This window comes from Eublepharis macularius, chromosome 4, assembly GCF_028583425.1.
Source record: "Eublepharis macularius isolate TG4126 chromosome 4, MPM_Emac_v1.0, whole genome shotgun sequence".
NCBI lineage: Eukaryota > Metazoa > Chordata > Lepidosauria > Squamata > Eublepharidae > Eublepharis > Eublepharis macularius.
The window spans coordinates 175,793,962-175,821,009 of NC_072793.1; the positions used below are offsets into that span (position 1 = coordinate 175,793,962).

At 47.0% G+C, this 27,048-nt stretch overlaps 1 protein-coding gene across 1 annotated transcript; it reads right to left on the minus strand.

Moving 5' to 3' along the window:
• Window positions 1-368: 368 nt before the first annotated feature.
• On the minus strand, window positions 369-27,048 carry LOC129327192 (zinc finger protein 665-like). The gene is made up of 7 exons (XM_054975676.1): window positions 26,924-27,048; window positions 25,009-25,062; window positions 13,715-14,223; window positions 13,440-13,542; window positions 9,056-9,138; window positions 8,516-8,642; window positions 369-3,229 (listed from the first exon to the last, which is right to left on the minus strand). Exons 3-7 carry the CDS (start codon window positions 14,123-14,125, stop codon window positions 1,263-1,265), a joined length of 2,691 nt encoding a protein of 896 aa, XP_054831651.1. The 5' UTR covers window positions 14,126-14,223; window positions 25,009-25,062; window positions 26,924-27,048; the 3' UTR covers window positions 369-1,262.

The window sequence follows — 27,048 nt, forward strand, 5'->3', positions numbered from 1 at the left end:
TAAATGGACACACAATTTAGGATATAATATTGATTTGACACAATGAAATAAGATATGGAAAGTGAATGTTAAAATAACTAAGTCAGTTGCTTTTAAAGAGAATCTATATAAGATTCTTTATAGATAGCATTTAACTCTGAATAAACTTGCCAAAATGTATAAAAATATGTTAAATGACTGCTGGAAATATGGGAAATATACAGGAACAGTCTATCATATGTGGCAGACGTGTAAAGAGATACATAAATTTTGGATAATGGTACATACATTACTACAATTTTACAGAATTCAATTCCCTTTAAACCAGAGATGTTTTTTGTTAAACTGCATACCAGAAGACCTGAATAAAGACCAGAAATATTTCATAATACATGTAGTAACAGCGGCAAGAATTTTATTAGTGTACTATTGGAAACGACCAACAACACCCCAGCAAGAGGAACTAATAGCGAAGAAAATGGAAAATGCAGAAATGGACAAACTAACTTCACTAATGAAAGGACAAATGGAAGAAGATTTTGCTCCCTCTTGGATTCCTTTTTATAACTGGATTAAAAACAAATATAAAGACCTGCATGTAGTAAACATATGAAGGCAGTGTTCTAACTGTTACTAATAATCAGAGTTGGATTTGTAGAGTGACATATGATATGATATGTAGATAAGTAGAATGCTGATGCAAGCAGACTTTAGGATGTTCCTGTTGCCCTTCCTTTCCCCATTCCCCTTCCCCTATTCCTATCTTTATGAGAAAACTAATAAAATATTTATTCAAAAGAAAGGATGACTTAACATCCACTCAGAGCAGTTTACAAAGTATGTCATAATTATCTCCACAACAAATGCCCTGTGAGGTGGGTGGGGCTGAGAGAGCTCCTAGAAGCTGTGATTGACCCAAGGTCACCCAGCAGGCTTCAAGTGGAGGAGTGGAGAATCAAACCCGGTTCTCCAGATGGGAGTCCTGCGCTCTTAACCACTACACCAAACAGCCAAGGAAAGCTCTTTCCAGTTCCCAGGAATTAACACGGGCTGTTAGGTTTTTAATAGGATGTAAACTGCACATTCTGATTGAAGCTCACTACAAATTCCAAATATTTATAAGGTTTTCCCCATGTGAGTTCTATAATGGATAGTTTAAGTACATCTTTGACTAAAGCCCTTCCTGCTTTCTAAGCATTTATAGTTTCTACCCTGTGTGCATTCTCTGATGGCAAGTAAGGTTGTCACTCCATCTGAACTTCTTTCCACATGATGAACATTTTTTATGGCTTCCCCCTTGTGTGAGTTTTCTGATGAGACGTAAGGACGGCCTTCTTACTGAAGCTCTTTTCACATTTGGAGCAGTCATATGGTTTCTCCCCTTTGTGGATACTGTGATGATAAGCAAGTCCAGAATGGGACCTAAAGTTCTTTCCACATTCTGAGCATTTAAATGGTTTTTCCCCTGTGTGGATTCTGAGATGATAAACAAGTCCAGAATGGGACCTAAAGCTCTTTCCACATTCTGAGCATTTCAATGGTTTCTCCCCTGTGTGGATTCTGAGATGATAAGCAAGACCGGAATGGGAAGTAAAGCTCTTTTCACATTCCAAGCATTTATATGGTTTCTCCCCTGTGTGCATTATGTGATGATAAGCAAGGCCTGAATAGCCACTAAAGCTCTTTCCACATTCTGAGCAGTGATAAGGTTTCTCCTGTCTGTGGATTCTTTGATGGGAAGTAAGTTTGCCCTTATGATGGAAGCTTTTTCCACATTCTGAACATTTATGTGGTTTCTCCCCTGCATGGATTCTTTGGTGGGAAATAACACTTGACCTACAGATGAAACTCTTTTCACAAACTGAGCATTTATAGAGTTTTTCACCAGTGTGCATTCTCTTGTGAATAGAAAGGTACTTTTTCCATCTGAAACTCTTCTCGCATTCTGAGCATTTATACGGTTTCTCTCCCGTGTGGATTCTTTGATGGAAAGTAAGGTAGGATCTACATCTGAACATCTTTCCACAATCTGAACATTTAAATGGTTTCTCCCCTGTGTGGGTTTTTTGATGGCTAGTCAGGTGAGCCTTCCGATAAAAGCTCTTTCCACACTCTGAGCATTTATATGGTTTCTCCCCTGTGTGAATTCTGTGGTGCATAGCAAGGCCGGAACGGTTGGTAAAACTCTTTCCACATTCTAAACATTTATGTGGTTTCTCACCTGCATGCATTTTTCGATGAGAAATAATACTTGCTCTACAGTTGAAGCTCTTTCCACACTCTGAGCATTTATATGCATCTTTAGCATTGTGCATTCTCTCGTGAACAGAAAAATCACTTTTCCATCTGAAGCTCTTCTCGCATTCTGAGCATTTATACGGTTTCTCTCCTGTGTGGATTCTTTGATGGAAAGTAAGGTAGAACCTATATCTGAACATCTTTCCGCAATCTGAACATTTAAATGTTTTCTCCCTTGTGTGGGTTGTTTGATGGTTAGTCAGGTGGGACTTCCAATAAAAGCCCTTTCCACACTCTGAGCATTTATATGGTTTCCCACCTGCATGCATTCTTTGATGGGAAATAATGCTTGATCTATATTTGAAGCTCTTTCCACACTCTGAGCATTTATATGCGTCTTCAGCATTGTGCATTTTCTTGTGAACAGAAAGATCACTTTTCCATCTGAAGCTCTTCTCGCATTCTGAGCATTTATATGGTTTCTCTCCTGTATGGATTCTTTTATGGAAAGTAAGGTAGGACCTACTTTTGAAGATTTTCCCGCAATCTGAACATTTATTAGGTTTCTCTCCTCTATGATGGGAAGAATGCTTTGAGCTACGGCTGAAGCTCCTTTTGCCATCTGGACATCTATTAGGTTTCTCACTTATGTGCTCTCTTTGTTGCTGAGTTAGGTGTTCCATTTTTTGATCTTTTTCACACTGTAGCATTTCCTGGGTGTGCATTCTTTCATGTAAAATAAGGTCTTGCCCCAGGCTGAAGCTCTTCCCACACTCTGACCCTTCCACATGATTTCCCTGATTTTGCATTTGCAGACGTGAGCTAAACCTTGATTTCCTAGTTGAGATTTTAGCACACCGAGTGAGAATTATTTTATTTCTTTTGTGACTTTCTTCCTGGACTTGAATTTCAGGGGAATTGGCATCTTCAGAAACAATGGAATTCATTCTCCACTTTGATATTGCTTCAGTTCCCTTTTTATCTTCTTCTCCCATTCTCTTGCACTCGTGCTCTGCAGAAATGAAGGGTAAAAATGAAGAAAAAATTATTGTCCTGTCACTGGATAAACAAAATTAACTGATTTCTTAAAAGTTTTTTTTTAATTTTCAGAAAAAGTAAACAGCAACAACAAAAAAGCTGCCATGTATATTGCCATGTATATATGTAGCTTCTACGAAAGTTCTGCAAATATCTAAAAATAAATTCCACATGCTGTTGTTGTGTATATGTCATATGTACAAATGTTGATAAAGCCGTAAGGTCCTCAATCTATCTAATTACAGGAGGTGGGCATCAGTCTGTCCAGTACAAGTATTTTACCAATAGGAAGGGCATGGAGGGTCCATTTTCGTTGACCATTAGTTGGACTCCAGGAAACAGGCCAATACTTTAGAAGATTATAGATACTATCAAAAATCTATGACTGTTCTAATACAAAATTCATATGAATGGTAACTTCCTCCCCAAAAGACCGAGTAACTGGATGTGTTCCAAGAACGTGGGAGACACATCCTGTAAGTTATCATGGCAACAATTAGAGACTGTACTTAATCCTTTACTAAAAATGCACTGCAGTGTTCAATATAACCTGAAAATAATTTTTATTGAGTTATAGCTTAAGATCCACAGAATAACAGGCATAGAATTTAAGACCATATCCTATTGCCTTGGCAAAACTGGGTGATCTAATTCCATTCATCCCTGAGCAGTTGAAGGCCATATTTATTAACAGACATCAAGTATCTATAAACCCATATTGTAGGTTTCATTTTCTGTATTGATTCAATTAAGGTTTCCCAAAGTGGGGGAGACTCTGAAATACTCACTGTTGTAAGGCCATATTTGGATAGCAACAAATGTTGCCGTTGTAAATATTGCCATTCAGCAAAAGTTGAGAACTCATATCTAGACCTCAGCTGATAAAACGTGAAAAATTCATCATCAAAGCCTATCAATTGATGCAAACTAAAAATCCCCCATCTGAGCAAACCTTCCATAAAAAAAGATTTCTTCCCAATTTTTAAATCTGGACTGGTCCATAATGTTGATTTAGCAGGTCAAAATTGATCAAATTGATATTGTTGTGACATCATGTGCCTAAGTTCTTTAACAGTAGAAATTGTGGGAGGAATAGACACTAATGCACTCCATTTGAGGAGGGACAATGGACAAGAACCCCCAAAAGGGTCCAAGGTGGGTAGTCTGTCTGAGAACAGCAATCTTACTAGTTAACGTAAATTAACCAGTATGTCTGGTGATGTAAACTAAGACCAGGAACGCCAAATCTTCCTTCATTAAATGGAAGTTGCATCCTCTTTAAAGAACTCCACATAAATCCTTGAAATAACATATTAATTTTATAAATATATCTACAAGATATATAAAAAAGAATTGCATGCAAAATATACATAATTCAAGGTATAATGTTCATTTTGAGTGTATTTACTCTACCATGCCCATCTGTCCAGATCCCAAATTTTTTTTTCTATAGATTGGGAAAAATGTAAAAGTAAAATTTATTTGCAAAAGATGTGGAGAGATAGAAATATACGAATGAAACTACAGATGGAAATACCTGAAGGAATAAGTTTCTAGTTCCAAGTTATAAGTGCTATTTAAGGGATTGAATCTAAAGCAAAAGTGTAAAGTTATATGTAATTGGTTAAAGAAAGAAATTGTAATAGGTTGAAGATTGGATTTAACCTGTTGTATATGTTGATAAGGAAGTTATGAGAATAAATTTAGGTGAACTTTTTTATAGAATGGGGGAAATTTAAAATCAAAATTTATTTGGAATTAAAGGGGATCTGATAGGATAAGAGTAGTCTATTGATAATTATAGAAATGTAATGATAAAGAATAAGCTAGAATTTTGCCTTAAATGATAAGGACAAGTGAAAGTAAAGTAGAGTTAATGATAAGAAATAAAGGAGTCATAGTGCTGTTGGGAGTCAACATAGAAAAGGGGGAGGGGGAGGGGTGGGCTACATATATCAATATAATGGGAAAACATGTTGTAAAATGATTGGTAGAATGTATGTTACCCCATCCAATAATTTTTTTTTTTAAAGAAAGAAAATGTGCCATGGCAGGAAGGCCAGGCCGGGATCGGGATAGGAACAGGTGGCAATACCAGCCCCCCCACTTTCACCAAGCTGGTATCAGGAGCGGAGAAGGTGGCAATGCCGACCCCCCCCCCCTTCAGCCAGTGAGGATCAGGAGTGGACAGGTGGCAACACCCTCCCTCCTGCCTAACCCAGCTGGTATTAGAAGCGGACCAGATGGGAATGCCCCCCCACCTTAACCCAGCTGGTATTAGGAGCAGAGAAGGTGGCATTGCCCACCCCCCCTTCACCCAGCTGAGATCAGGAATAGCAGATGGCAATGCCCGCCCCACTTCAGCCGGCTGGTATCAAGAGGGGACCAAGTGGCAATGCCTACCCCCACCATCACCCAGTTGGGATCAGGAGTGGAGCAGGTGGCAATGCCCACCCCATGCCTTCATTTAGCTGGGTGTCATGTCTGTGTACAGCCATGCCATGGTTGTCTGTCTGTTATAATGCTTCTGTCACAATATGCTGAAATTATAATGCCTAATTGCTAACCTGATGTATTCTCTCTCTGACAGTTTATAGCCATATTGTACGTGTTACTTTTAGGACCCAGAATGGGCCTCCATGTTATCTTAGAAAAATATGCCAGCCTCAGCTAGCCCTGACCTTGGAGTGTCTAGATGCCAGATATCCTACTTTACCCAGATGCTGGGAATGTATGATTGTGTACTGAATGTCTAGCCATAACTAAGAAGGGTTCTGACAGGACCCATGTAAACCTGTGCGCCAAAACCTTAACAGTTACTGAGCAGATGGGATCAGGAGCAGAGCAGGAAGCAATGGCCTTCTCCCAGCCAGGATAAGGGCAGAGCAGGTGGCAATGCCCATCCCCTTCAATCTACTGGAATAAGTCACTGAGCAGGCCACCATGCCCACTGAATGCCCACCCACTGCCTTAACACAGCTGGTATTAGGAGCTGAGCAGGTGGCAATGCCCACTCCCACTTCTGCCAGTTGGGATCAAGAGCAGAGTAGGTGGTAATGCCCCCCCTGTCATGACCGGTTGCGATCAGGAGTCGAGCAGGTGGCAATGCCCACCCCGCAACTTCATCTGGCTGGGATCAGGCACAGACCAGGAGGCAATGCCCTTCTTCCCTTCACCCAGCTGGGATAAGGAGTGGAACAGGTGACAATGCTCACTCCCTTCAACGTACTGGAATAAGGCACTGAGCAGGCAGCCATAATCGCCCCCTCTTCACCGATCTGTAATCAGGCATGGAGCAAGATGCAATGCCCGTTTCCCCTTCAACCCCTATGATCAGGAGCAGAGCAGGAGGCAATGCCCACCCCTCTTTGCCCAGCCTATATCAGGTGTGGAGAAGGTAGCAAAGCCTACCACCCCTTCATGTTGCCGAGATCAGGCGTGGAGCAGGAAGCAATGCCCGTTTTCCCCTTCACCCAGCTGGGATCACGCATGAAGCCTACTCCCTCCTTCACCGGCCAGGATCAATGACGGAGGAGGAGGGAATGCCTGCCTATCCACCCTCCCCTTTCTAGAGCCTGTTGTATTTTTTCTCACAATGGGCTTTGTTGCTAGTCAATGAATATTCTTTATGGGGGGTGTATGCGCTTCGATCTAACACTGCAGCTAGTATTTCATTAAAATCTCCCTCCCCCCCCCACACTACCAATTAATTATATGTAAGATTAACCAAGTGGCTAAGATCCTCCCCAGTACCAGCCCAATAAGACCTGACCCTGGAAACAGTATCTTCCGTGTCATTCATTAGTTGGTATTTTTCTCTTCACTGCACACACATATATGTTGATTGATGAAGAATCAAGTAAAACGTGACTAGGAGTTATTAAAGTGAGTTTCTTAGAATCTTAAAGGGGGTTAGAGGGAGTACTGGATACTAACAGGGTGGTCAAAGGCCGGAGTGTAGCTCTCATATACAAAGGTTGCATACTTCACAACGCCGCTTGCCTAGACTTTGTAGAAGGGTGGAAAGTTTGTTGGTTTCTCAAAAAAAAAAATAGTTGGCCGTTGTAGAAAATGGAATGCTGGATTAGACGGGAACCAAAGATCAACAGACCAAAGCTGGGTGTATCTTTCAAAGGGGTTTTATCCCCCCCCCTCCGAGAGGGTGTCTCGTGCTTCTCTTGGTAGCTCCTTCAAGCTAAAGCTTTAAAATTCCTTTCCACCACCCCTCCTCCTCCTGCTGAAGGAACCGGTGTGGGGCCGCTTCAGTGGCTACATGCTATAGCCTGCCAGTGGTCTTGGGACTTCTGACAGCCGCGAGCCTACGTCTCCTGGAGACACCGCGGCTGCCCTTTTCGAAGGGGGCTTGTAGCTCCTAGAAATAGATTCGGAAGAAGGGCGATCCGCTGACCTGACTGGCTCAGCCTAGTGTGTTATTCTCCACTAGCAACAAAGACCGTTGTGGGAAAAAATACAACGGACTCTAGAAAGGGAAGGGCAGATAGGCAGGCATTCCCTCCTCATCCCTCCTGATCCTGGCCGGTGAAGGAGGGAGTGGGCATTGCCACCTGCTCCACACGTGATCTCAGCCTCGTGAAGGGCGCTGGACTTTGCTACCTGCTCCATGCCTGATACAGTCTGGGGGCGGGCATTGCGACCTGCTCTGTTCTTGATTCCAGCTGGGTGAAGGGGGAACAAGCATTGCTTCCTGCTCCACCTCTGATACTGCTGGGTAAAGAGGGGTGGCATTGCCATCTGCTCTGCTCCTGATCGCAGACAGGTGAAGGAGAAACAGGCATTGCCTTCTGCTCCACGCCTGATAACAAATGGGTGAAGGGGGGTGGTTATGGCTGCCTGCTCAGTGCCTTGTTCCGGTAGGTTGAAGGGAATGAGTATTGCCACCTGCTCTGCTCCTTATCCCAGCTGGGTGAAGGGAAGAAGGGCATTACCTCCTGGTCTGCGCCTGACCCCAGTCAGGTGAAGGTGCGGGTCGAGCATTGCCACCTGCTCCACTCCTAATTCCAACTGGGTTATGGCAGGGGGGCAGGCATTGCTGGCGCAGCTGGAGCTAGTTCTGTCCGTCTGAGCTATTGCTTGAGGTTTAAAGATATTGCCCTATCAGCTCCAGACAATTAACTGACCAATGGGTTTTATGATTCATTGAATAAATTAAACATGAATGTACCGTGCATTCAGCAAGCTGACAAGAATATGAATTCCTACTTTCTGTACTGATCCACTAAAGGCCAAAAGAGAGCCATACCGAGAGAGGCCAGATTCCTGTGATTCTCCCCCATGACTTCCCTGTGCAATGCCCTTTGGCCCGGATCCAGCAGCGCCCACTCCTCCTGGGTGAAACAGACAGACACCTCCTCGAGAGTCAGCACACCCTGAAAGAAAGAGACATTTTCTCCTTACTGGTAAAGGCACGCTCTAAAAACAATCACATGGGGTAAGATTAATAACACCAAGAATGACAGTGCTTCCATACCCCTCTTCTATACAGATTACTCTGCTCAGCTCAGAATGGTGAACAAAGTCAGTGTTATCAATTATCACCACAATACAGTTGTAGAGCTGAAGTTGAGGGGAGTGGCTTACGCAAAGCCACCTGCTGACCTCATGGCAGGAGAGGAAGTCGAACTAGCAGAGTGCTGATTCATAGCCCAACCACTTAACCACTAAGCTACAGAAGATCTGAAGGACCCAAAGCTTTTTCACAGTAACAGCCCTAGTCAGCCACTTCAAGGGAAAAGTAAAGGAGGGGGCAGGGAACCAAAGCCCCCAAGGATTCCTCCCCTACCTGATCTGGCTGCGCAGAGGCTGCCTGACGTCCACCACAAAGTCTCAAAGCTCCACATCCATCCACTAGTGTCCTTCCTCCACCTGTGAGATAGGAAAGGAGATGAGAAGAGTCAGATCCTGAAAAATTGCCTGGTCAAATTCTGAGTTTTCTTAGATTTCAATGGCTGAAGAGAGCCTTTCAGAGAGCCTTTTCTTCCATATGTCCCTTTGTTCGAACTGGGGGTAGCTGGAGATCTCCCAGAATTACAACTGATCTCCAGGCCATAGAGATCAGTTCCCTTGAAGAAAATGGATGCTTTGGAGGGTGGACTCTACGGCATTATACCCTGCTGAGGTCCCATACCCAGCCCTATCCAGGCTCCACTCCCCAAATCTCCAGGAATTTCCCTACTTGCAGTTGGCAACCCTCAGCAGAACAGCCCCACTGACCCACAAGTGCCACTCCATTCAGCCCTCTGAAGCATCTAGGCAATAGTGGTTCCCCGAGGCCCCGCCCAGTGATTCTCCGCTCTCCCGGCCTACTCAGCCCTTCAGAGGGGTTTTCCGGTAAGTCTGCCACCAGATGGTCATTTCGGGAATTACATGCCAAGAGTAATTACCTCGGGATCAGAGGACAAGAGCTGCGCAGCCCGGGAATATCGGCACCCGAGTGGGCCAAATTCCAGCTCCAGCCCAGCCACAAGCTCCAGCCCCAGGGAGACCCAGACTGGTCCTGGGACTTCCGCCACTACCGCAACTTCCTCCCCCTCCACAAATACCCCCCCATCAACCTAGGATAGGATGCACAGTCCCTCCACCGCCAAGACTGGCAAGCACCGGCACTACCAGGGCCGGTGGCACCAAGAATGAGTCTGGGTTGCCTGAAACTGGAAGCAAGCTTCGATGGGGCCCCTGGGAAACTGGGATTTTTATGGTACAGACTTTGGAGTTTTTCCAGAGTCAGGGCCATCTGTTTCCAAATGAATACCGTCGTGTGAGTCACTTGGGATTGCGACTGACAGGTGCAGCGGCGGATTGGTATGTAACCCTGTACCAAGTTGAGGCACCAGAACTAGAGACTCTTGATGCATTTGTGCAAGCACTAAGAGCTCAATTTGAAGATCCCATCGAAGAGGAGAGGGCCAGAACCAAAATCAAAATGATCCCACGAGGACACCAACCAGTGCGTGAGGATGCGGCAGAATTCAGACGTTTCGTCATCAAAATACATCGTTGGAATGAGGGGATGAAGATAGAGTACTTTTGGGATGGACTAAGTGCTGAACTAGTCGCAAAAGCCCTAGTACAAGATGACCCCGACACCTTACTTGGATGGATTCAACTGATGTGTGAAGTGGAGAACCGTGACGACATAGTGAAACTGTTGAAATTAAGACCAAACCGGCACGCTCAACAGTGGGAGCCAGGGACAATCTTGGGCTCCAAAACCCTCCAGGGGGAGAAAGAAGCCTGTGCTGGCAGCGAGGACAATGTATGCAATGCGGAGGTGTTGGACACTTTGCCACTGATTGCCCGAGTGGGCCAACAGGCCTTCCCCTGTGAAGAAGTTAATCAATAAAGTAACAGTAGAGGTGGAATTACCAAAGAACTTATGCCAAATCCAACCAGTCTTCCACTTCAGTCTTTTAAAGAAAGCTCCCCCACCTGACAAGTGGCATCCTAAACGGGAAGCCCCTCACCCCATCCTGGTGAATGGACAAGTACATCATGAAATCAAACCCTGAACCGAACTGGTTCATGCATTTTTTTGGTTCATATTTCGGTTCATGCCCATCTCTAATCTAGAGTGCATTACAGTAGTCTAGACTCAATGTTACCATGCCACGGATTCCAGTGGCCAGATTAGCCTCATCTAGGTAGGGGGCCATCTTCTAGCAAAATTAAGTTTGGAGAAGGTCAGTTTTGTAGTCGCATTAACTGGATCGAGACTTGGCTCTCAACCCAGTCTGCAAGGGTCAACTGAACCCCACTGAAAGTCAAAGCCTCCACCTTCCCCACACTCAAAGCCTCCACCTTCCCCTTCAGTTTCCATTTGTTTGCTTTCAAGCATCACAGCTGTAAGGCAGTGACTCAGGACCTCTGCTGCATCAAGAGGGTATTTGAATACCAAGATATACAGCTGGTTTATCGGCAGATCCATGGCATCCAATCCCAAAGTTACAAATGACTTCTCTAAAGGCTTTGCATAGAAGTTCAATAACGTAAGGGGATGAGATTGCGCCCTGTGGAGCCCAGAGAGACAATTCCCACGCTGAGGATAGCAGGTCTTCAATGACAACCCTCTGAGTCCATTTTCTGAGAAATGATTTAAACCAGGCCAAGAAACGTCCCCTTATACCCACTTCTGTCTTCAAACACAGGATGGCAGGGTCTATTGTCGATCAGATGGAATGATGCCGGAGCCAACAGCTTTAAAGCTCTGCTCTCTGTTAAGGCAATCCTGAGGCACCCACCACTAGTTTTGGCCTCTGGGCTTCGTGATTCTGGGGAGGAAGCTATGGGGGGATTTTCCATGACATAATAGCTGAAAAGAAATAACAAATGTCTTACATTAAAAAGAACACACTACATCTGATAATCTTTATCTGTATCTCAGGCCCTCATCCAAAACAATTCTTTCCACGCTCCTCCACTTTGATGAGAGACCTCCAAAGAACACCAGGGTTGCAGAGGCAGACAATGGCAACCCGCCTCTGTTAGTCTCTTGCCTTACCAACCCCCAGCTGTTGCCAAGTAGCCCCCCTCTCCTGCTCCAAGGCCTGCCATGAACTGTGTTCGAGTTTCCTGCGTTGCCGTTTTACTGCTACACCAGAGACTGACCTGCACATGCGCACTTTAACACACGTGTCTATTTCCTGCCTGTTTATCTACCACGGACTATGCCTATTCCTGCCTCTGCTAGGGACTAAAGTTATGGACTAAAACTACACTAGAGACTATCTTTCTGGGAAACACTGCCCATGTCAGTATCCTAACTTTCCTGCATGTCTGGTCCCCGCTACACGTGTCTGTTTCCTGCCTACGCTCTTTGCCACGGATTACCTAAACTGGGCTGCCCTTATCTCTGCTATGGACTGTGTTATACCTGCTATTCCCTGCCTCTATGGAAGCCTGCCTCACCCGGGCCCAAGTCGCGCTGTTAGCAGTCAGGTGCCAGCCAGGGAAACCTCCAGCGAGCCTGACCAGGCACCCCCTGGCCAGTCCCCGCCTGGAGACTCCCGCGGGCCGGTCACCCAGCTTGCCCTCGCTACCGGGCAGCCTGCTAGCAAGCCCCAGCCATTCCCAGCCAGCAGCCATGTTCCCAGGCAGCCAGAAGACCCAGAGAAGCAGCCTGCTGAGAGAAGCCATTCCTGAGAAGCGAGCAGACCACGTCCGCAGCGGCAAACCTCACCCTGCTCTGAATATCTTAATAGCCGCCCCGGAGAAGACACTAAGTGCCCGCCATCCCAAGCACTTAGAGAATGCATCTCAAAGCAGCCTCCGCATTCCAGAGATGATGATGTGGGGACAAGCCCTGTCCGCTGGAACATCCATTCAACATGCTCGGATTTCCCCTCCCTCCTTTGTCCCCTCTTCCCAAGGTGTCACAATAATATAATCAGATTCCTAAAGTGGCCCATCTAGGGTAGTTGTAGAGCCATTAAAACCTTTGTTTCGCCCGTGAGAACCACTAGAAACTGCACCAGCCCCAGGGTACGTTTTGGGGTATTTAAGCTGGTCTCCCAGGCCACGTGGTGCGCGTGCCATTCCTATCCAGACTCCTTGCTGTCACTCTATCTCGGATCTAGTGCAGGCATTAGACCACCTCATCTCGCTGCTACGTCTTTGCTCCGCTTCAGGATTGTGAGTATACCCAACTTCATCGATCTCAAGTGGGCTACCCCGCTAATCCAACCATCTCTATTTTCCTACTCTGTTTTCCTAGCTCTTGTGTGTAACCTTGTATGCATGTGCTAGTTCAGGCATACGCCACATTATTTAGTAAAACACGTTGTATCTTTATTTAGTCTGCCTCTTTATTGCATGAGAGTCTGGAGAGGGACCCCGGTATATATTGATTAAAAGATCCGCACTAAATTTAGTTCCAGACTGCTAGCTAATTCCCCATTCAAATAGAGCAGTTCTGGTAACACAGCAGAGGTCGCTACAAGTCAGCTATGATTTGATGGCACTTTCCACCACCACGTGGGCTAAAGTTCAAAAAGATACTCTAGAGATACAAAGCTTTATTCCTTTGCAATTCAAAGCCTTATGAACCTGAAAGAGAGCCTGAATCTCAGCATCTTTTCCATACAGATTCCAACAGCGGCCCAGAAATGGCAGGCTTGCTTACTCTAGGGAAGGAGGCCGAGAGGAAAGAGACAACAGAAATCCTCACCCACCTCCCTCGCTCTCCTGTCTGGTCCCCCAGAACAGCGGCCCCTGCCTCAGGTCGGATGGCGCCTTTTCTGCCTCGCAGAAATCAGCAGCCTCTTCTGACAGCCCCTGAAACAGGAGACAGGGAAGGGGGAGAGGAATTAGGAAGGGAAGGGAAAACATCCAGGAAGGGGTGGAGAAGGGCATATTTGAAGACTGGTTTCTTTAAAAGCTGGAGACTTTGGCAGGGAGGATTTTCCATATTCTGTTCTTTTCACCCTCCAGGATGAAGCCCTCTCACCTGCTGGTCCTGATTCTGACCATCTGCCTGGCTCAGGAGGAAGCCTTCAGCCAGGGCCACCGCCTGGGAACTGGTCTCCGGCCGGCATTCCCGAACCCAGCTCTCCATCTCCGGGGGCAGGACGGCCAGGAACTGCTCCAGGATCACCTGGTCCACGATCTCCATCTTGCTGTGCCTTTCAGGCTTCAGCCACTGGTGGCAAAGATGGTGAAGTCGGCTGCAAACCTCTCGGGGCTCCTCAGCCTCCTGGTAGCGGAATTGCCTGAAGTGATGGATCTCTGCTACTGAGCTGGTGGCATCCTCACCCAGAATATTTCCCACAGACCTTTCCCAGATTTTCCCACTGATCCCTGCCTGTGTGGCCTCAGGGCCTCGTTCTGCTTCTGACCCAGTGGAGGTTTTCATTTCCATCTTGGCTCTGGGGCTGTGAAGGCAGGAGGATCTCTGTGCTCTGGGAGCGCAGTTATCTTTTTTGGCATGCCACAGCTGGCCGGCGAAGGTCCAAAGTCCTGCAAAGGCAAGAAGAAACCGGGCTAATAAAGGCTAGAGAACACTGAAATATCCTGCTCTCTCCTTCCTCTCTTAATTTGTCTGTCCCCTTTTCAATCAACCAAAGATCAAGAAGGCATATCAGAACCAGAGACGTAGTGTAAATTACGAACTGAAACCACCAACTGGATCCACAATAAGAAAAAAAAATAAAATGCCAAGCAGACAGTATAAAAGTATATGTGAAAAAGGAGTGAAAACACGTAAAAGATTACCAGCCCAACTCCATTCTCTAGGTGGATTTACACAGTGCAGAAGAATGGAATCAGAGAGCACAAAACATCCAATAAAAAGGCAACAGGACTTTGTGTGTTATTTTATTTATTTATTTATTTATTTTATGTTTCTATTCCGCCCTCCTCGCGAGTGGGCGCAGGGCAGGTCACAACCCGTTAAAATACAATAAACTTCCATTTCCATAAAATCTTTAAAAGCATCATTAAAATAAAAGCATATTTCTCATTCTGCAGTCAGTCTTGCAAACTACAATAGGATGGTGGACAGTCTTCACAGGGAGGGTTAGATTTTATACACCCCTTGGTGTTTCAGGCCGGCGGAGGCCCAAACCTCAGCCATGTGCCTGGCAGAACAGCTCTGTCTTACAGGCCCGGCGAAAAGATAGTAGGTCTTGCTGGGGCCTGGAGTCAGTAGACGGAGCGTTCCTCCAGGTGGGGGCCAGGACCGAGAAGGCCCTTGCTGTGGTCGAGGCTAAGCAGGCCTCCTTGGGGCCATGGACTACCAACAGCTGTTGATCTCCTGATCGCAGTGTCCTCCGGGGAATATACGGGGAGAGACCGTCCCGCAGATACGCTGGTCCCAGTTCACATAGGGCCTTATAGTCAGTACTAAAACCTTGAATCGGATCCAGTACTCCACAGGCAACCAATGCAGCTTGTGTGATATCGGCATTATATGTGGCCCATTTGGCATTCTCATAATAATGCATGCCGCTGCATTTTGGACCAGCTGTAGTCTCTGGGTCAGGCTCAAGGGCAGCCCCACGTCGAGCCAATTTCAGTAATGTAGTCTAGAGGTGACCATTGCCTGGATCACTGTAGTTAAGTCATGAGTTGACAGGTACAGGGCAAGTTGTGTGGTCTGGTGCAGGTGGAAAAAAGGGGACCTGACAACCGCTGTGACCTGTGCCTCCATTTTCCGGGAGGCATCCAGGACCACCCCCAGGCTCCTAACCCTCAGAACTGGCACCAGCTGTGCCCCATCGAGGGCCGGGAGCCGGAGGCCCAAACCCAATCCGCCACAGCTCAAGTACAGCACCTGCGTCTTTGTCGGGTTTAAATTCAGCCAACTCTTATTTCAACCAACCAGTCATGGCTGCAAAAACACGTTCCAGGACATCTGGGGCCGAGTCGGGCCGGCTGTCCATCACCAGATACAACTGGGTGTCATCTGCATATGGATGGCACCCCTGCAAGTCACCTCCGACTACAGTTTCTGTTATTAAACCTTTTAAACGTGTCCTTGAAAATAATGAGGGCTTTCAGGTTGTATGCAAACCAATCTAGCTGTTCTGGCATTAGTTTTATGCTGCTGTCCTTAAAATACAAGTGGTCTGAACAAACAGAACAAAACTGAAAATTTCTGATAAAGATTCAGTGGAAATCAGTGAGAAACGTGGGCTATAAAGAAATAAAAACCAGAAAGGCAGAGCCAGGGGCGCTTGAACCCGCCTGGTTTCTCTGACATCAGCTGCAGCTGCATCTCCCTGATCTCACTGGGATCCACTGATTATGGCAGCACTGGCGCAATTTAAACATCAAAAAGTTCAGAATAAATATTGCTGTGTATAAATTGGAAAAGGGATGAGTTGGAGCCTTATATTCTTGACCTGAATGATAAATTCCCCTATTAACCTCCCTGCTCTTTGCAGGTGATTTTAATGTGCTCCTCTGTTCTAGGGTCGCCAATTCCCTCTGTCCTCCCGCCAGGAGGGTTGGGGACACAGCACTTACCTCATGCCGGCTGTGTGCACTCCGGGGCCAGTGGGATGATATCACTTCTGGAAGTGATGCCACTGCGCTGGCCATGCAAGCGCTCCCACACTCTGCACAGGGACAATTCGGCCCGTTTGAGGCCCAAATTGCCCCCGCCCCAAAGTGCAGGAACGCTCCTACAGCTGGCATGGTGACGTCACTGCTGGAAGTGACCTTGCCACTCTGGTTGGGAGTGCGCATGCGTGTTCCAGACCTGCCAGCTGGTAGCAGGCAACCTCTGGGACCTTGCCCCTCCCGCCAATCACCCAGCGAGGGGGCCACGCCCCGGGAGTTTCCCCAGCACCGCCAGGCACCTGGGAACCCTACTTCACTGACTTCTACTTCCCAGAACATCTCAACAATTTTGTTAAAATATTTGCAGTGGGCTAGGGGGATAGAGTGTGCCCAAGCTTGACTTTCTTGTTTCGTTTGAAACATGCATCCATTTTCCCCTTCCTTGTCCCAGAATGCAATTGCCAGAATCTCACACCTCCAAAAGCTGAACATGACTGAGAGCCCGTCAGCATCCACGTGGACACCTGAAGCTGCCTGAGAGTGAATCAGACCCTTGGGCCATCTCTTGGGTCCCATCAACGGATCCTTTTAACCAGAGATGCTGAGGATTGAACCTGGGACCTTCTAGGCACCAAGCAGACGCTTTGCCACTGAGCCATGGCCCCATCCAGCACCATGAGTGGTGGCACAAGGACCTGCCTCTTCCTCCCTTAATTTTTTTCATTTTGTTACATCTGCATGATGAGGGGTGTAACGAAATGGTAACCAAGGGTGAAATGGGTGCTGGTTGCAGTTAATCTGTCTTAAAGGGGGAAAAAATGTTCCCCATGAGGTTTAATGGGCTGTAGTGCCAGTGAGGGGCCTGCAGGAGTCTTGGTATGGGATGCCCTTCTTCCTGGACTACAGCTCCCAGCTGCCCCGGGCCAAGAAAGTGCAGGGGGGGGGAATAAGGGGGGGGACAGCCTCCATAAAAAGACACCCAGCCCATCTTGGAGGGGAGTCGCTTTCTTGGTTGAAGAAGGAGAGGCTCCTGCTGCTGGGTAAACCAGGGTGCCTAGGCCCCAACATGGAGGGCCTGGGAGGCAGCAGAAAGAAAAGGAAGGGGGCACCTTCCCTGAGACCCCCCCCCCCTTAAGGTAGAGTAGGGAACTGTGTGATAGGGAAAGCAGACGGCAGTTCTCTTCTGTTTAATTTTCTGCCCTATGGGTTACGAAAGGGGGGTCTGCCCCAATGTATTGTACCTTTACCGTCTTTGTGTGCAAGTGTTCTGTATATAGTTATTGGATTATACTTTTTTGAATATAAAGAACCTTGTGGTGCTCTGATTACGTAACACCCCCCAACCTGGCATGCTACAAGAAGGGAGGGAGCCTGGGGAAACTGAGAAGGCTAGACCTTGGTGGGTTGCCAATTCTCCAGGGCCCAACTGCAGATCGGGTAATTCACTTCCCAGTATGGAAATTCAGCTGGAGGGGTCTCACTGCCCCTCAGTCAGGCGGTGTACAAACCAGTGAGTGGTGGCAGCGACGGAGAGTGTGAGTCATGCCCACCAGGGACAGTGAGAGGTGGATAGTGGAGCTAGCCGGCCATTGACGGTGGCTCAGTTGCCAGGACTGAGAGCCAGTGCCTGTTCTACTACAAAGGGTTCCAACAAAAACCTGATGTAACATTTTGTGGCCTTATGGCTGGCCCTCATAAAAAGGCATGCCCAGGATGGTTTTGTCTTGTTCTGGACTTTGCATGGAGCTATTTGGACCTGTGTATTTCCAAGCCCTTTCTTTAGAGGGGAGGCAGATTAATCCCACCTTATCTAATGACAATCTCAGGGTCCTTTTCCTGCTCAGGCACAAGATGAAGGCGAAGCTGGGATTTTTGACCCCCACTTGCATTGATACGCTTTGACACCCCGACCCTCCTGTAGGGCTCACTGAGACATCTGCCTGTAGCTGGGGCAGCCCTAAGGTTGCCAACCTCCAACTGGGAGGCTGGAAATCTCCTGGAATCCCAACTGATCTCCGGATGACAGAGACCTGAAGGGAATGGATCTCCGCCCCCAACTCTCCGGGATCCCCCAATTCAGACTTTGCAACGCTGGGAGCCCCCCCTTAAGGAGCTGGGGGGGGCTTTTAAGTACGGCTCCCTAAGACACGCCTGATATCCCCGATCTGTGATCAAGGCCCCTTCCTGGAGGCGCAGGATCCGGCCCTGGGAACAGAAGAAAGTAAAACCAGGATCCACATGGATCTTTCATGGATCCACATGGATCTTTTAAACAGGAAAAACACAAACGAAACATCAAATCACATATCACAGTCACGGGAGTGGGTAAAAGCCAGATCCAGATGATTTTAAAAGGATCCTCATGAATTCATACGATTTTTATATTGAACCAAAACAAAAAGGCTGTCATATTATATATCATGTCCTAGTCTACATCCAGAAAAAAAACCAATCGTGCATCTACCAATCCGTGGCGCTGCCACGGCGCAAAAACATTCTTAAAAAGCACAGATCCTCATGGATCCTCTTGATTTTAACATGAGTCCACCCCAAATCCACCATACAATACTAGATCATGTCCATTGCCACAAATGGGACCAAAAAATTCAGCCATCCATCGCTTTGTGGAACCGCCACAGCGGAAAAACATGGTTCAAAAGAATGGAACCTCATGGATCCTCTTGATTTTTAAATTGAGCCACCCAAAATCCAGCACACAAAACCAGGTCATGTCCATTGCCGCAAATGTGACAAAAATTCAGCCATCCACTACTTCATGGCACTGGTCAGATATATAGGTGGAGAGGGGAGGAAGGAGTAGATGCAATCAGTAGCTTCTGATAATGGGATCAATAGGCTTCTGATAATGCAATCAGTTACTTCTGATAATGAGATAACCATTCATAGTCTCTATTCAATCCAAGCTTGACTGAATCAAATTTACATATGAATTCCAATTCAGCAGCTTCCCGGTTGGATTCTGTTTTTGAAAGGTTTCTGTTGAACTACAGTGACCTTTAAGTCTTTGATGGAATGTCCTGATAGATTGAAGTGTTCTCCCACTGGTTTCTGGATGTTGCCATTTTTAATGTCAGATTTGTGTCCATTTATTCTTTTGCACAAAGGTTGGCTGGTTTGTCCAATGTACAGAGCAGATGGACATTGTTGGCACATGAAGGCATATATCGCATTGGAGGATGAGAAGCTGTAAGAACCAAAGATAGTGTAGTTGACACCATTGGGTCCTGTAATTGTATTTCCTGGGTAGATATGGGGGCAGAGCTGGCATCTGGGTCTGTTGCAGGGTCTAGTGCCTGTGCTGGTGACTCTGCTAGCCAATTCATGGTTGTGAGAATTCGTTTAAGGTTGGGGGGGCTGTCTGCAGGCAAGGAGAGGTCTTCCACCCAGGGCTTGTGAGAGAGAGGCATCATTCTCCAGGATGGGTTGTAGATCGCTGATGATACGTTGGATGGGTTAGAGCTGGGAACTATAGGTGACAACCAGTGGTGTTCTGTTGCTAGTTCCTTTAGGTTTGTCCTGGAGCAGACTGTTTCTGGATACTAGTCTGGCCCTGTTGATTTGTTTCCTCACTTCATTTGGTGGGTACTGTAGCCCCAAAAATGCTTGTTGTAAATCTCTTAAGTGGGAGTCCCGATCAAGAGCACTGGAGCAGATACGATTGTAACTTCAGGCTTGGCTGTAGACAATTGACCGAGTGGTATGTTTAGGGTGGTAGCTGGAGGCACGTAGATATGGGTTTCCAGTATAAGGTCGGTGGGTTTCCAGTATAAGGTCCAGTATGGTGGGTTTCCAGTATAAGGTCTAGTATGGTGGGTTTCCAGTATGAGGTCCAGTATGGGTTTCCAGTATAAGGTGGTATTTATCTGTCCATTATGTAGTTGTACAGTGGTGTCCATGAAGTGTACCTGTTGTGTAGAGTGGTCCAGGCTCAGGTTGATAGTAGCGTGAAAGTTGTTGAAGTCCTGATGAAATCTCTCAAGGGGTTCCTTCCCATGGGTCCAAATGATGAAGATGTCATCCAAGAATCTTAAGTATAGGAGTGGTTTCAGTGGATGGGAGCTGAGGAAGCGTTGCTCCAAGACCACCGTGAATATGTTAGCATATTGTGGTGCCATGCGTGTGCCCATGGCCGTGCCATTAACCTGTAGATATAAGCTGTCACCAAATTTGAAGTAATTGTGAGTGAGTACGAAGTGGTAAAGTTCAGTTGTGAGGTGTGCTGTGGTTTTGTCCGGGATAATATTCCTGATGGCTTGCAGTCCAGCTGCATGTGGGATACTGGTGTATAGAGCCTCCACATCCATGGTTGCTAGGATGGTGTCATCTGGTAGGTAGGATGACTTAATTTTTTGGTGCCATTTGTGGCAATGGACATGATCTGAGATTGTATGGTGGATTTTGGGTGGCCCCATATAAAAATCAAGAGGATCTGCGAGGATTCATGGTTTTTACACATATTATTGTGCCGTGGCAGTGCCACAAAGCTGTGCATGGCTGAATTTTTTGGTGCCATTTTTGGCAATTGAAATTATCTGGAATTGTATGGTGGATTTTGGGTGGCCCTATGTAAAAATCAAGAGGATCCATGAGGATCCGGGCTTTTGAACTAACTTTCTATGCTGCAGCAGTGCCACAAAGTGGTGGATGTCTGAATTTCTTGGTTCCGTTTGTGGGAATAGACATGATCTGGAATTGTATGTTGGATTTTGGGTGGCCCCATGTAAAAAGGATCCAAGACGATCCATGAGGATCCATGTTTTTGAACAAAGGTTTTGCACCGTGACAGTGCCACAAAGCTGTGGATGGCTGGGTTTTTTGGTGCTATCTGTGGCAATGGACATGATCTTGGACTGTATGTTGAAAATCAAGAGGATCCAGAAGGATCCGTGCTTTTGAACTAAGTTTTTGTGCCGTGGAGGTGCCACGAAGCGGTGGACAGCTTAATTTTTTTGTGCCATTTGTGATGCATGTGATCTTAGGCTGTATGTTGGATTTTGGGTGGCCCCATGTAAAAATCAAGAGGATCCGTGTGGATTGGTGCTTTTGAACAAAGGTTTTGCACCGTGGCAGTGCCACAAAACAGTGGATGGCTGGATTTTTTTGTGCCATTTATGGCAATGGACATGATCTTGGCCTGTATGGGGGATTTTGGGTGGCCCCAAGTAAAAATCAAGAGAATCCATGAGGATCTGTGCTTTCGTACCATGTTTTTGCGCGGTGGCGGGGCCACGAAGTGGTGGATGGCTGAATTATTTGGTACCATTTGTAGCAACGGACATGGTCTTGGATTGGGGATGTACTAAAAGAAATGACAGGATTGCCCATTGAAAATAATGGGAGAGGCTTGAATGCCCATTGGAAATAAAGGGAACCTGGAATGCCCACTGACTTGCATGGGCTCCACTGAAACACATGAGAGCAAAAAAAAGGTGCAAAAAAACCCCTTGAATGGATTTTGAAGAAAAGTCTCTGGGCCCAGGTAGACTGTACTGGGACTGGACTGAGAGGCCCCTGAGCGCAATGACGGGCCCTGGGTGTGACAAAATGGACCTGGGAGTGGAATGACAGGCCCCTGACTGGAATGACGGCCCCTGGGTGTGAGAGAAGGGCGAGGGGAATGGAATGACAGGGACCTGACTGGAACGGGGGTCACTGGGTGTAACAGGTCTGGGACTGGAATGACAGGCCCCTGACTGGAATGACGGCGCCTGGTTGTGACAGAAGGGCTCTTGGACAGAAAAGACAGGACCCTGAGTGCAATGATGGCCCCTGGGTGTGACAGAAGGGCCCTGGGACTGGAATGACAAGCCCCTAACTGGAATAACGGCCCCTGGGTGTGACAGAGGTGCTTGGGGACAGGAATGGCAGGGACTTGACTGGAATGACGGCCCCTGGGTATGACAGAAGTGTTCTGGGACTGGAATGACAGGCCCCTGAATGGAATGATGGCCCCTGGGTGTGAGAGAAGGGCGAGGGGAATGGAATGACAGGGACCTGACTGGAACGGGGGTCACTGGGTGTAACAGGTCTGGGACTGGAATGACAGGCCCCTGACTGGAATGACGGCGCCTGGTTGTGACAGAAGGGCTCTTGGACAGAAAAGACAGGACCCTGAGTGCAATGATGGCCCCTGGGTGTGACAGAAGGGTCCTGGGACTGGAATGACAAGCCCCTAACTGGAATAACGGCCCCTGGGTGTGACAGAGGTGCTTGGGGACAGGAATGGCAGGGACTTGACTGGAATGACGGCCCCTGGGTATGACAGAAGTGTTCTGGGACTGGAATGACAGGCCCCTGAATGGAATGATGGCCCCTGGGTGTGAGAGAAGGGCGAGGGGAATGGAATGACAGGGACCTGACAGGAATGATAGCCCCTGGGTGTGACAGGAGGACTCTGGGACTGGAATGACAGTGTCCTGACTGGAATGACGGCCCCTGGGTGTGACAGAAGGGCTCTTGGACAGAAATGACAGGACCCTGAGTGCGATGACGGCCCCTGGGTGTGACAGAAGGGCCCTGGGACTGGAATGACACGCCCCTGAATGGAATGATGGCCTCTTGGTGTGAGAGAAGGGCTAGGGGAATGGAACAACAGGGTCCTCCTGATTGGAACGAGGGTCGCTGGGTATAATAGAAGAGGTCTGGGACTGGAATGACAGGCCCCTGACTGGAATGACGGCCCCTGTTTGTGACAGAAGGGATCTTGGACAGAAATGAGAGAACCCTGAATGCAATGACGGCCCCTGGGTGTGACAGAAGGGCTCTGGGACTGGAATGATGGCCCCTGGGTGTGACAGAGGGGATCTGGGACTGGAATGTCAGGCCCCCGACTGGAACAACGGCCCCTGGATATAACTGAAGAGGTCTGGGACAGGACTGACAGGCCTCAGACTGGAATGACGGTCCCTGGGTGTGACAGAAGGGCTTGGTGACTGGAATGACAGGGCCCTGACTGGAATGATGGCCCCTGGGTGTGAAAGAGGGGATCTGGGACTGGAATGAGAGCCCCCTGACTGGAATGACGTCCCCTGGGTGTGAGAGAAGGGGTCCGGGACTGTAGTCCTTCTGTCACACCCAGGGGCTGTCATTGCACTCAGGGGGCTCTCAATCCAATCCCAGAATAGTCTATCTGGGCCCAGAGACTTTCCTTCAAAATCCATTCCACGTTTTCTTTGTGTTTCAATGGAGCCTATGCAAGTCAATGGGCATCCCAGGTTCCCATTATTTCCTATGGGCATTCAAGCCTCTCCCATTATTAAGAACATAAGCAAAGCCATGTTGGATCAGGCCAGTGGCCCATCCAGTCCAACATTCTGTCACACACAGTGGCTAGAAATCCAGTGCCATCTAAAGGACTGTCAGTGAGGCCAGGACATCAGAAGCCCTCCCACTGCCTTCCTTCCAGCACCAAGACAACAGAGCACCACCTCCCCACAAAGAGAATACCATCTATCTCCTGTGGCTAATAGCCACTAATGGACCTCTGCTCCATATATTTGTCCAGTCCCCTCTTGAAGCTGGCAATGCTTGTAGCTGCCACCACCTCCTGTGGCAACGAATTCCATGTGTTTATCACCCTTTGTGTAAAGTAGTATTTTCTTCTATCTGTTCTAACCCGACTGCTCAATAATTTCATAGAGTGCCCACGAGTTCTTGTATTGTGAGAAAGGGAGAAAAACACATCTTTCTCTACCTTCTCTAACCCGTGCATTATCTTGTAAACCTCTATCATGTCTCCCCTCAGTCGTCTTTTCTCCAGGCTAAAGAGCCCCAAGCGCCTCAATCTTTCCTCATAGGGAAAGTGTTCCAACCCTTTAATCATTTTAGTTGCCCTTCTCTGTACTTTTTCCAGTGCTATGATATCTTTTTTAAGGTGTGGCGACCAGAACTGTACACAGTACTCCAAATGAGGCCTCACCATCGATTTATACAGAGGCATTATGATACCGGCTGATTTGTTTTCAATCCCTTTCCTAATAACCCCTAGCATAGCATTAGCTTTTTTTATGGCAGTCGCACACTGTGCTGACGTTTTTAGTGAGTTATCTATCATGACTCCAAGATCTCTCTCTTGGTCAGTCTCCGCCAGTTCAGACCCCATCAACTTGTATTTATATTTTGGATTTTTGGTTCCAATGTGCATTACTTTGCACTTGGCTACATTGAACCTCATTTGCCACATGGATGCCCACTCTTCTAGCCTCGACAGATCCCTTTGGAGTGCCTGACAATCCTCTCTGGCTTTCACCACCCTGAACAATTTCGTGTCATCTGCAAATTTAGCCACTTCACTGCTTAATCCCAATTCCAAATCATTAATAAACAAGTTAAAAAGCATTGGACCCAATACCGACCCCTGTGGCACCCCACTGCTCACCACCCTCCACTGTGAGAAGTGCCCGTTTATACTCACTCTCTGTTTCCTATTAATTAGCCAGTTTTCGATCCACAAGAGGACTTGGCCCTTTATCCCATAGCTACTGAGCTTACTTAGGAGCCTTTGATGAGGAACTTTGTCAAAAGCTTTCTGGAAGTCAAGATAAACAATATCTATCGGGTCTCCCTTGTCCACTTGTTTGTTCACTCCCTCAAAGAACTCTAACAGATTGGTGAGACAAGATCTTCCCTTACAGAACCCATGCTGAGTTTTCCTCGTCAGCTTTTGGTCATCAATGTGCCCACTAATTTTATTTTTGATAATAGTTTCCACCAACTTACCCGGTATTGACGTCAGGCTGACTGGCCTGTAATTTCCCGGATCTCCCCTGGAACCTTTTTTAAAGATGGGGACAACATTAGCTACCTTCCAGTCCTCAGGAACAGATGCAGAGTTTAATGACAGATTACATATTTTTGTGAGGAGATCTACAAGTTCACACTTGAGTTCTTTCAGAACTCTTGGATGTATGCCATCTGGGCCCGGTGATTTATCAGTTTTTAAATTATCTAGCAGTCGCATAACCTCCTCTCTCGTCACCTCAATGTGACTCAGGTCTTTCAAAACCCCTCCCAAAGTCAGTGCTTCCGGAGTGGGCATGCACTTCTTATCTTCCACAGTGAAGACAGAAGCAAAGAACGCATTCAGCTTCTCGGCCATTTCCCTATCACCCTTTAGTAATCCTTTTACGCCTTGGTCATCCAAGGGCCCCACTGCCTCCCTAGCTGGTTTCCTACTTCTAATATATTTAAAGAATTGTTTATTGTTTTTCTTTATGTTCTTTGCAATATGCTCCTCATATTCCCTTTTTGCCTGTCTGATCAGACTTGCACTTTTTTTGCCACAGCTTATGCTCCTTTTTATCAACCTCACTCCGACTAGTTTTCCACTGCCTAAAAGAATCCTTTTTACCTTTTACAGCTTCTATTACATTGCTTGTTAACCATGCTGGCCTTTTCCTAAACCTATTCGTGCCTTTCCTAACCAGCGGTATATATTTAATTTGAGCTTCCAGGATTGTAGTTTTAAATAATCTCCAAGATTCCCCAAGTGTTTTGACCTTTTTTACTTTCCCTTTCAGTTTCTTCTTCACGTACCCCCTCATCTCAGAAAAGTTACCCCTTTTGAAGTTAAACATGGCTGTGTTGGTCTTATTTGGCAATTTCCTATTTATACATATGTTGTACTCAATAACATTATGGTCACTGTTCCCAAGTGGTGCAATCACATTTACATCTCTCACCAGGTCTTCAGCATTACTGAGGACCAAATCCAGGATCACCTCTCCCCTAGTAGGTTCTGTAACCATCTGTTCCATAGCACAGTCATTGAGACAGTCTAGAAACTCACTTTCTCTCCCCCGATTCGAACACCCATTGGCCCAGTCAATGTGTGGGTAGTTAAAATCACCCATTACAACACAGTTTTTTTGTTTAGCAGCCATCTTTAATCCTGTCATCATTTTATAATCCTCCTCTATTTTCTGATCTGGAGGGCGATAACAAACTCCCACAGTTAAGTTTCCGTTTGGGCCCGTAATTTCAACCCATACCATTTCCAGAAGCGAATCTAATTCAGTTACCTTCTCAATCTTACTGGATTATTTTCAATGGGCAATCCTGTCATTCCTTTTAGGACATCCCCTGGGATTGTATGGTGGACTTTTGGTGATCACATGTAAAAATCAAGAGGATCTGTGAAGACATGTGTGGATCCTGGTTTGGCTTTCTGTGGATCTGACTGTGATATGTGATTTGACGTTTCATTCGTGTTTTTCTTATTAAAAAAACCCTAGGAGCCTGGTTTTACTTTCTTCCTGTTTTTGCGCCTTAGCTGCGCCTGGGATTGGTAGATGCATGATGGTTTTGTTTCTGGCTGTAGACCAGGACATGATCTTTAATATGACAGCCGTTTTGTTTTGGTTCAATATAAAAATCATATGAATTCATGAGGATCCTTTTAAAATCATCCGGATCCGGCTTTTACCCACTCCTCCTGAGAACCAACACAGGCTGGACTTCTGGACCCATCTGGGGCGCCCTCTTTGCAACCCTCGCACGAAGTTCCACCCGTACAAGGCTGCGCGCTCTTGGACGTCATCCTTCAAAGAGCTGCGAGGGGGGGATGGCATTTGGACCCGCTTCCCCTCCCCCGTCCGCCATTGCACTCCCTCCCCCAAATGCATTCGCAGCTCACCCGATCTGGGGACGCGCTGCTGCTGCTCCTGCTCGTGCACCGGACGCCATGCAAGGAGGGAGAGGAGACCGGAAGCGCCCCCTGCCCGCCCTTCCAGGCACGCCCCTCGCTCCCTGTCCTCTCTC

What these genes read in the sequence shown, in the direction of transcription:
- LOC129327192 (XM_054975676.1), bottom strand. Translation starts at nt 14,125, where the DNA reads ATGGAAATGAAAACCTCCACTGGGTCAGAAGCAGAACGAGGCCCTGAG. An exon ending in CAGACAGGAGAGCGAGGGAG is followed by an intron (nt 9,139 to 13,439) that starts GTGGGTGAGGAT and finishes CCTATCTCACAG; the next exon opens with GTGGAGGAAGGACACTAGTG. An exon ending in CCTCTGCGCAGCCAGATCAG is followed by an intron (nt 8,643 to 9,055) that starts GTAGGGGAGGAA and finishes TCTTTCTTTCAG; the next exon opens with GGTGTGCTGACTCTCGAGGA.